At 45.7% G+C, this 9,834-nt stretch overlaps 1 protein-coding gene across 1 annotated transcript; it reads left to right on the forward strand.

Annotated features, from left to right (window-relative positions):
- Positions 1-1,260: 1,260 nt before the first annotated feature.
- LOC308461403 (keratin, type I cytoskeletal 12-like) lies at positions 1,261-9,038 on the forward strand. Its single transcript, XM_080978323.1, has 8 exons — positions 1,261-2,022; positions 2,609-2,691; positions 2,898-3,054; positions 5,065-5,226; positions 5,342-5,467; positions 6,939-7,156; positions 7,482-7,534; positions 8,777-9,038. Exons 1-8 carry the CDS (start codon positions 1,474-1,476, stop codon positions 8,872-8,874), a joined length of 1,446 nt encoding a protein of 481 aa, XP_080834449.1. The 5' UTR covers positions 1,261-1,473; the 3' UTR covers positions 8,875-9,038.
- The last annotated feature ends 796 nt before the right edge of the window (positions 9,039-9,834 follow it).

Raw genomic sequence — 9,834 nt, forward strand, 5'->3', positions numbered from 1 at the left:
GAAACTACCCTTCCCGCTTTGATGATCTTGATCCGTGCAAAAGAGCAAAAAAAAAAAAACACTCCTCTGTTTCACAGGCATGAGTCACTAGCCAATTCTATGAAAAAGAAGAAGAAAAGAGAAATAATTCTTTTAGATTCTTGACTTCTTGCTCCAATACCATTCATAAGAAATCCCTGTCAAAAGCAAACATGCACCACACCTATAAGCCGCAGGGCTTGGGTCCATTGCAAAGTGATAAACTCAAGATGGCATCTCCGACACGATCACTGAGTTTCCTGTATCTGAGTAATGGCTGTAGAGGGGGGGGTGCGGTCAGGACCAAGATCACAGCCTGTAGGCAGTTAATGCTCATCCCCATTGCAGGCCTAATGAAAATCTCCCCTATTACACCCATTGGTAGCAAATAGCACCTTGGGGACAGGGAAATTGCATTGCAACCATTACGGGGGATTAAATCCACTCATCTTACGCCACCCATCCTGATTCCCCCATTCCTATTATTTAGGGGAAGGAAACAAAACATTACGTTCAAAATACAACACAATTGCTGCATGGGTTGTACTTGGGGGGGAAAGGAAGGGTCTATTAAGACAGTCACATTTACACAGGGAAGAAAAGAAAGATAGTGATTTGTCAGTACCAGCAAATTGCAGTACATATTGGTTGGTTTCTTTAGTGCAAGCAGAGAATTTGATTTACACCATCCATCCACTCATCATATTTGTACTGTGTTGCATATATCTAGTGATATACAGGCAATGCAATTTAAATGGGCTTTTATTTTTAAACCAAAACTTTTTATATTTTTAAAATAATATTTTAAAACCAAAAGGGTTTATATTTCAAAATGTTTTCAGATGATTTTAATTGCTTTAAATATGCTTTTATTTTATTTTCAATTGTATTCTTTTAACATGTTGGTGTTAGCTGCCCTGGGCTCCATTGCAAAGGAGGATGGGAGGGGCATTGTTATTATTATTATTATTATTATTATTATTATTATTATTATTATCCAGAGCCATGAGAGAGAGAGATGATAGATAGATAGATAGATAGATAGGGAGAGAGATATTCAAGTATGCTGAAGAAATGAAGGTAAATGATTTTAGAAACTGGAGGGAGGCTTAGTAAGTTAGAAGATATTTCCGGCCAGCGCTGCACCACATAGATTGTTTCGGAGTTTTGACTCCACTCCACCCAAATCCGCCCCTGTTAGCAGAGCAAATACCTGGAGGGCGCTGCGTTTCCACACCAGCAGACAATTTGGGTTTGCACACATCATCCAGCTTGGCCAGGAGATAATTAAATGGGCAAAGAGATGAAAGTATGTTGCCTAAGGAGGTGTGGACTTCTGCAATCAAACACTCCCTTTGTTTCCATATATAAAGCCCAATCCTACGTTAAGGCTGTTCTGCTTTGCTCTGCCAGCCCTTCAGCAGGTTCTGCCCAGCAAGGTCCTTCTAGTACGCCATGGCCCTCTCCATCAGAGCATCCTCGGGGCCTCGCCAGTTCTCCTCCCGGAGCGGATACGGAGGAGGCTCTCTTAGGCTGTCTAGCAGCAGCAGTGCAGGGAGCTTCGGGGGGTTTGGCGGCGGGTCTCTGCTCAACTTTGGTAGCAGTAGTGGCGGTGGATATGGAGGAGGAGGAGGATATGGAGGAGGCAGTGGGTTTGGTGGAGGACTAGGTGGTGGATATGGTGGAGGGGGCTATGGTGGAGGGCTAGGAGGGGGCTACGGTGGAGGGTTAGGATCTGGCTTTGGAGGTGGCTTTGGGGCTGGAGGAGGAGGAGGAGGAGGAGAAAGCAGCCTTCTATCAGGTACTGAAAAGGAAACCATGCAGAACCTGAACGACCGCCTGGCTGCCTACCTGGACAGGGTGCGTTCGCTGGAAGAAGCCAACACTGAACTGGAACGCAAGATCCGCGAATGGTACGAGAAAAATGGCCCTGGGGCTGGTGGCCCAGGGACCGGCAGAGATTACAGTAGATACTACCCTATCATTGAAGATCTCAGGAACAAGGTGAGCAATTTCCCCCTCCCCCCGCCAATGATGCCCTGTGAAGAGGCATTGATTGTTGAGGCATTCTGGGAACTGCAGCTCCGTGATTGGTACACAGGTCTCCTAACTTCTCTCAGTACCCTTAACTAACTACAGTTCCCAAGATTCTTTGGGAAAATCCACAGTTGCTTGAAGTGGTATGATGATGCTTTAGATCAGCCTTTCTCAACCTGTAGGTCCCCAGATGTTGTTGGACTACAACTCCCATCATTCCTAACTAGCAAGACCAGAGCTCAGGGATGATGGGAGTTGTAGTCCAACAACATCTGGGGACCCACAGGTTGAAAACCACTGCTTTAGATGTATAGGACAGAGGGGGGCCTATGCCATGTTCATTAATTTCAGTGTGTCTACCGTGAGTGAAACTTAGTTGGCTGCCATCCCAAGTTAGCTGCTGTGTGTGGTTTTGCAGGCATGTTTTTATTTCCATGTGCCGTTTTATCTGCATGTATTTATTTTAGAATTACTAGTGAAACGTCAGTACTCATGAACAAGCAATGGTCTGGGCAGAGCTGCATTCTCTAGAAACGTTCTTCTTGTTTCCCAGATCATCAACGCAACGATCGAAAATGCCCGGGTTGTTCTTCAAATTGACAATGCAAGGCTGGCAGCTGATGATTTCAGGCTGAAGTAAGTAGCCACCCATTCCTTATGAAACATTCACCGCCCCGCTCCAAATCTATCATCTTCTTTAGCTATGTGATCTGTACCTACTCTTTTGTGTTTGTAAATAGTAGTAAGGTCAGGTGCAGATCACATAGATCCAGCTACATCAAGTCATTTGATACGATTCCGTTTGTTTAACAGAAAGAGCTCTATGTCTAATTTCTTCTTAGATTCGAGAATGAAGTGGCACTTCGCCAGAGTGTCGAGGCTGACATTAACGGCCTCCGCAGAGTCCTGGATGAACTGACTTTGACCAGGGCTGACTTGGAGATGCAGATAGAGACTCTGAACGAGGAGCTGGCATACCTCAAGAAGAACCATGAGGAGGTAGGCCATGTTGTACTTACATTATTTCAGTTTGTTTGTTTGTTTTCATTTTTCAAGGGGAAGCCAGAGTCAGGTCTGCTTGCTGGATCTTGTTCTCCAACCCTTGCTTTAGGGCAGATCCTCACCATAAATTTAAAGCATTTTCAATGTACATAGGTCTTCCCACAAAGACTTCTACAGTTCATTGAGGGGGCTGGAAAGGGTAGCTCTGTGAGAGGGGAACTACAGTACCCAGGGCAGCTGTCTACCAGCTCCATCTGGTACGCAGGCTGAGACCCTACCTGCCCGCGGACTGTCTCTCCAGAGTGGTGCATGCTCTAGTTATCTCTTGCTTAGACTACTGCAATGCGCTCTATGTAGGGCTACCATTGAAGGTGACCCAGAAACTACAACTAATCCAGAATGCGGCAGCTAGACTGGTGACCTGGAGCGGCCACCGAGACCACATAACACTGGTTTTGAAAGACCTACACTGCCTCCCAGTACGTTTCTGAGCACAATTCAAAGTGTTGGTGATGACCTTTAAAGCCCTAAACGGCCTCGGTCCAGTATACCTGAAGGAGTGTCTCCACCCCCATCATTCTGCCCGGACACTGAGGTCCAGTGCCAAGGGCCTTCTGGCAGTTCCGTTGCTGCGAGAAGCCAAGTTACAGGGAACCAGGCAGAGGGCCTTCTCGGTAGTAGCACCTGCCCTGTGGAATGCCCTCCCACCAGATGTCAAAGAGAAAAACAACTACCAGACTTTTAGAAGACATCTGAAGGCAGCCCTGTTTAGGGAAGCTTTTAATGTTTAATAGACTATTGTATTTTAATATTCTGTTGGAAGCCGCCCAGAGTGGCTGAGGAAACCCAGTCAGATGGGCGGAGTATAAATAACAAATTATTATTATAGGGGGAGCCATATGTTTTAAATGTGTGTTGGACATGCTTCAAATGTATATTGTGGATCTGCCCTTAAAGGCAGTTTTAGGGCTAATAGTTGGATCCGTTGTCAAATATGTGTGTGTTGGGGCAAACGCAGTCAAACTCTGATATACTTGGATGCCACAAGGAATGTGAAGTGCTTCTTCCTTTCATAAAGCTTCTTAAACCTCAAATGAGGAGTTCCCAAACTGTGGTCCATGGACCACGAGCAGTTCAAAAGTTTCACCCAGGTGTTCCTCAACATGTCTGGGGTGAATGGCAGTAGCAGCCACTGTGAATGGCAGGCTCAGTGGCTGCTCTGTTGTTCTAAGAGGCAGGAGGACTGGAAGTGACCGGAAGAGGGTGCCTAAAAGGAGCAGAGAGGATTGGCAGCCAGAAAGGCAGAGTGAGAGGCACATCCATTGCATCAAATGCTCACAATGAGTTCTAATTAGATTTTTATTGCTGCTTTTATTGTAATATATATGTTCATTCAAATGTTCAGTTTAAAAATTATACAGAATCAAGGACAAGTCATTCTAACTGCTATGGCAGGCAAAAAGATTGTGAATTGGTTCGCCAAAACCCTTAACCATTTAAAAGTGGTCCAGGGCACTCCTGTTTCGTTTTTATGCTGGTTTTTATACGTGCTTTATTTATTTGTTGCTGTAAGTCGCTTTGAGCTACTTTTGTGTTTGTTTTAATAAAAGGGCTGGTGAACTGCTTTTTTTAAAAAAAAGTATAGTAAGTTTAACAGTATGAGGCAGTTTGAATCCCCATGATGGGGTGAGCTCCCATTGTTCGGTCTCAGCTCCTGCCCACCTAGCAGTTTGAAAGCACGTCAAAGTGCAAGTAGATAAATAGGTACCTTTCCAGCGGGAAGGTAAACAGTGTTTCCGTGCGCTGCTCTGGTTCGCCAGAAGTGGCTTAGTCATGCTGGCCACATGACCCGGAAGCTGTACGCTGGCTCCTTCAGCCAATAAAGCGAGATGAGCACTGCACCCCAGAGTCGGTCACGACTGGACCTAATGGTCAGGGGTCCCTTTACCTTTTAAGCTGAACAAATGAATAAAATAAAGACTGCTTGTTTCTATTTGGTCTTCGCAGGAGCTCCAAGGACTCCAGGGCAGTGTTGGGGGGCAAGTCAGTGTGGAGATGGATGCTGCTCCAGGGATTGACTTGACCAAACTCCTGAATGACATGAGAGCCCAGTATGAGGCAGTGGCTGAACAGCACCGGAAAGAAGCTGAAGCCTGGTTCAACGAAAAGGTGACCACCTTGGGAACAAAACCATTTGCTCAGGTCAAATGGCAAAAACTAGTGCTCCAAGGTGAACTGCGCCCTTCCTGTCCTTCTCCCCTCATTCCGGCATTTGATGTTTCAGAGTGGAGAGCTGAAGAGAGAGATCTCTACAAACACCGAGCAGCTCCAGTCGGGGAAGAGCGAAATCACAGACCTGAGACGTACGTTGCAAAGCCTGGAGATCGAGCTGCAGTCGCAACTCGCTATGGTATGGGAATCCACCCACTGGGGCCTTTAATGTCTCTTATGTTTACATTTTGCGGACGTGACCTTTAAATCAGCACAATGGGGCACGGCAGAGAGAGGAGGCAGAGGCTGCAAATATGGGTGAATTCAGTAAACTTGTGGCAAGTTGACTCACACTGGCAGTGACAGAAGCCAGGCCCAGCAGGAAAACATCAAGTGAGGTGTTGGCTCAAGCCTGACAGCATGGTGGATTAGTATTTTATCCACCCAGGCACCAGTCTCAATGGGGAGCTGGATTCTGTGGTTTAGCAAGCTGAAAAGGGGGCTGGTAGCTGCAGAAGCTGTTTAGAGCATTAACGTTAAGATTATGGCAATAGTTCTCACCTCTGCTCCAGTCGAAACTTAGATCAGCCTTCTTCAATCTGGTGCCCTCTTGATTTTTTTTTAGACTCCAACTCCCATCAGCTCCAGCTACTGGGTTTGGTGAGGCATGATGTCTGGAGAGCACCTGTTTGAGGAATACTGGGACTTGAACATAGGCCAGCTGTGGGGAGGGGCTGATTTGAACCAGAAGGCAGGTATAAATCGGGAAAATTAAATTAAAAACAAAGGGAAACAGGAAGTCACGACAAAATCCTGGGCACAGACTAGAGAGGAGCAAGAGTTGCTTAGTCACAGGCAGAGTGACCATGACTGAATGATATCTTTCTATGAGCCAGTGAAGAGTACCAAAATCAACAGCTAGAAGTCCTACCATTTTTCAAACTACCTGAGGAAAGGCATGGGGAAGAAATTTGGTTCAGTTTGCCTATTAACACCTGTTTGCCTAACATGCTTTCCCTGAAAAGATAAGCGAATATTCACAACTGTGTGCACAAAATGTATCTCTTGAAGAACATGCATATTAAAGCGCATATATTTGTGGAAACAACGTGCAAATTGCATGCAAAAAAATGTATAAATTGGGGTGGGGGAAGTACACGCAAAATGCCGACAAATTTTCACAAGGGCTTTTTTTGGGGTGAAAAACAAAACTGCCATGCGGTGTGGGAACGTAGCAAACTGAGCTTAAGATCTGAAAAATAAGGAAGAGAGAGAAGACAGAGTGGTCCATCTCTATCTGAGAGCCAAACAGCACATTACAGGCATCTTTTCAAGAAGTTTTCCTTGCTGTGGGGTTCCAGACATGTGCCTTTGGAGGTGGGGATTTTCAGAAGAGAGGAACAGGCAGGGAAGGGGGTTCGGGACCATTTCCTTCCAGCTGTTTTTCTCCCCTCTTGATCTCCCTTCCCAGACCTGGAATTTTCCTCTTCAAAGGAGGCAACTGGGCCACAGTTACATAGGTTTGTGAGCCATGTGCTATTGGGCCTGTGGGTTGCTCTGTCTTCCATTCAAGAGTCATATGGGTGCCACTATCTGACAAAATACAACCTACTTCTTCCACTTCATTTCTTGTGTATTGGGCTAATGCACCTCTCTTTCTTTCAATACAGAAAAAATCTCTTGAAGACACTCTAGGAGAAACCGAAGCAGGCTACTGTGCCCAGCTGGCCCAAATGCAGCTTCAAATTGGAAACCTGGAATCCCAGCTTTTCCAGGTCCGAGCAGACATGGAACGGCAAAATGTGGAATATCAGCATCTCCTGGATATCAAGGCCCGTCTCGAGATGGAGATTGAGACTTACCGCCGACTGCTAGATGGCGAAGTTGGGTAGGAAGGCTGCCAAATTTACCTCTCTCACTGCAGGGTCAGTTCTCTTGCATTTAGACTGAGCATACAATGTACCTACATAAAGCACATTGGAAGCACATTTTCCTCCCTCAAGGAATTATGGGAGTTGTGGTTTTTAAGGGTTCCTGGGAACTGTAACCCTGTGAGGAATAAACTACAGAACCCAAAATTATTTGAGAGGAAGAATGTACCTCAAATTGTGCTTTCAAGGTATAGTGTGGGCGCACCCTGAGCTTGCTCTGTCTTTACTGTGCCCAATTCTGACAAAAGGATGTGGCCTGATATTTCTACCATCTCTCCACAGGTCATTTGAAAGTGCTTCCGTGGCAAGTGTCAAGTCGGTGGATTCCTCTCGCGGTGAGCAAACATTAGGATTGCAGTTGCACAGCTTGGGCCTGCCAAAAATACATAACAATTACTTGGGTTCAGGATTCCAGCCAGCCAGCCATGCCATGCCATGCCCTTTCCTGGGATACTCCATTCCATTCCCCTTTCTCACCCCCAGCTTTTCCATTTTCTCCTCAGCATTTAGTCCCCTCATCAGACTGTTGCCACTAAACCTGCTCAGTCTTTACTGGGCTCGTGTAGGATATTCCACCCAGCCCCATATAAAATCATTATTTATTTCATTTATGAATCGCCTTTTCTCCAGAAGGAGTCTGGGACTATGCGCAATAAATAAATAAGACAAACTGGTTATTTTGTACTTCTACAAGCCTGGGGATTGTCCCCTGATCTTACTGAGAGCATTACCTCCCATTTATGGAGCTGTTTGGAGCTATGAAAGACCCACACATGGAAAATGAGTTTGCTAATGGTATATAGCAGAAGCAGGAAACCACAAGCCCCAGGGGGCAACTATGGCCGTCTGGCCCTCATCAGCCATGCTTCATGCCCTTCTTGTGGTTTTTTGGCCTGGCTGGAGCAAATCCCTTAACTGTGATCATTACTTTCGCTTGTCAGGATGGGGGATAAAGAGTGGGGGGGTATCAGTGTGTTCAGGAACTAGCTAATAATAATAATAATAATAATAATAATAATAATAATAAATTTATTATTTATACCTCGCCCATCTGGCTGGGTTTCCCCAGCCACTCTGGGTGGCTTCCAACAAAACACTATCATACAGTAACCTATTGAACATTAAAAGCTTCCCTAAACAGGGCTGCCTTCAGATGTCTTCTCATCTGTACAAAGACTGTACTGTCTCTACTGTACAAAGGCAAAATTTGCATTCATCGCTCTGTCCCACTTTTGCCTCTGACCTGACCAACACCACTGGCCCTTGAAGCGTTCCTTGGGGGGCAATTTGGCTCCGCCCCTTCTAAATGCCATAAACCGCTGGTCTGAATACTTCGACCTTGCACTAACATCTCCTTTTTTGCTTACTGCCACCTGGAGGACGAAGGCTTTGTCTTTCCAAGCTCCTGTGGCACCCACAAGCATGTTTTGCCTCTTGGATTCATTTACTGACTCTGCCAGAGCAAGCACTTTCATTTAAAGTATCCCGAGCTAAACTGAACGCTTGGGAAACGTGAAACAGGTCATGTGGAAGTGAAACGGTTCGTGAAACTTCTGTTTTGTTTTTGTTTTACTCAGATCCAAACAAAACCAGAAAGATCAAGACCATCGTCGAAGAGGTCGTGGATGGCAAAGTGGTTTCATCCCAAGTTAAGGAAGTTGAAGAGAAGATATAAGAGAAAAGCTTCAACGATTCGTTCTGCAAATGTGCGCAATTACTAGGTTTACTTTTTCTCCAATCGCTGCTTTCCTCTCTTAAGCATGAAATGTTACAGAAGCAAAGATGCATTTGAAATTTCTCTCTAGCCGAGTGATTCAATAAAAACTCTGCTTCAGCTTGCATGGTGGGTTATCTTACAAGTCATTCCAGGTTCCATCGCAAGTGGTTTCATTGGGTGGGTTGTGGCTTAGTGTGGATGGCATTGTTCCAAGAGGAATACAGCAGGTGTGCCCACCTCCCATGCCAAGTAATGCCCACCCTGTCCTTGCATCCTCCTCTCCTGTTGTTCCCAGCCAGGTGGTTGGGCCATGCAATAAGTAAAACAGAAAAGATCAAAATATATATAATCAGAATAAAACAAACAACCTAATAACACCCCCCCCCCCCAGAAAAGAGCCACATTTTAAAAGGGTATATGTCAAACAGATCAACCAAAGGCCTGGTTAAAAAGGAACATTTTTGCCTGGTGCCTAAAGGTGTGTAATGAAGGCACCAGGCGAACTTTCCTGGGGAGAGCATTCCACAGACAGGGAGCCACTGCAGAGAAGGCCCCGTTCTCATGTTGCCACCTTCCGGACCTCTCGAGGAGGAGGCGCATGAAGAAGGGCCTCAGAAGATGGCCTCGGGGTTTGGGGAGGTTCATATGGAAAGAGGTGGTCCATGAGGTATTGCTGTCCTGAACCATTAAAATCAGACCAGAGGATGCTTTAGGAAATCTTGTATCTTGAATCTCCCAGGACTTTTGGTAATTTGGGGTTGAGGGGGGCATTTTTGCGTGCAAGTCAGTCACATGTTTTATCTCAGCTGGCTGTGCTTTAGGAACAGCCTCACACTTCAGATTTCCAATCTATGTACAGTGCCTGCACATATATTCAAATCCACAGGTATGAAACAGTGGCAGAGCAAGTGATTGGCT

The sequence above is a fragment of the Podarcis pityusensis genome, assembly GCF_964106645.2.
Source record: "Podarcis pityusensis genome assembly, chromosome: 13".
Lineage (NCBI taxonomy): Eukaryota > Metazoa > Chordata > Lepidosauria > Squamata > Lacertidae > Podarcis > Podarcis pityusensis.

Excerpts from the sequence above, each read along its gene's own strand:
- LOC308461403 (XM_080978323.1), top strand. The coding sequence starts at position 1,474 with ATGGCCCTCTCCATCAGAGCATCCTCGGGGCCTCGCCAGTTCTCCTCC. Across the intron at positions 7,157-7,481 it reads CTGCTAGATGGCGAAGTTGG|GTCATTTGAAAGTGCTTCCG; the intron begins GTAGGAAGGCTG and ends ATCTCTCCACAG. Across the intron at positions 7,535-8,776 it reads GTCGGTGGATTCCTCTCGCG|ATCCAAACAAAACCAGAAAG; the intron begins GTGAGCAAACAT and ends TGTTTTACTCAG.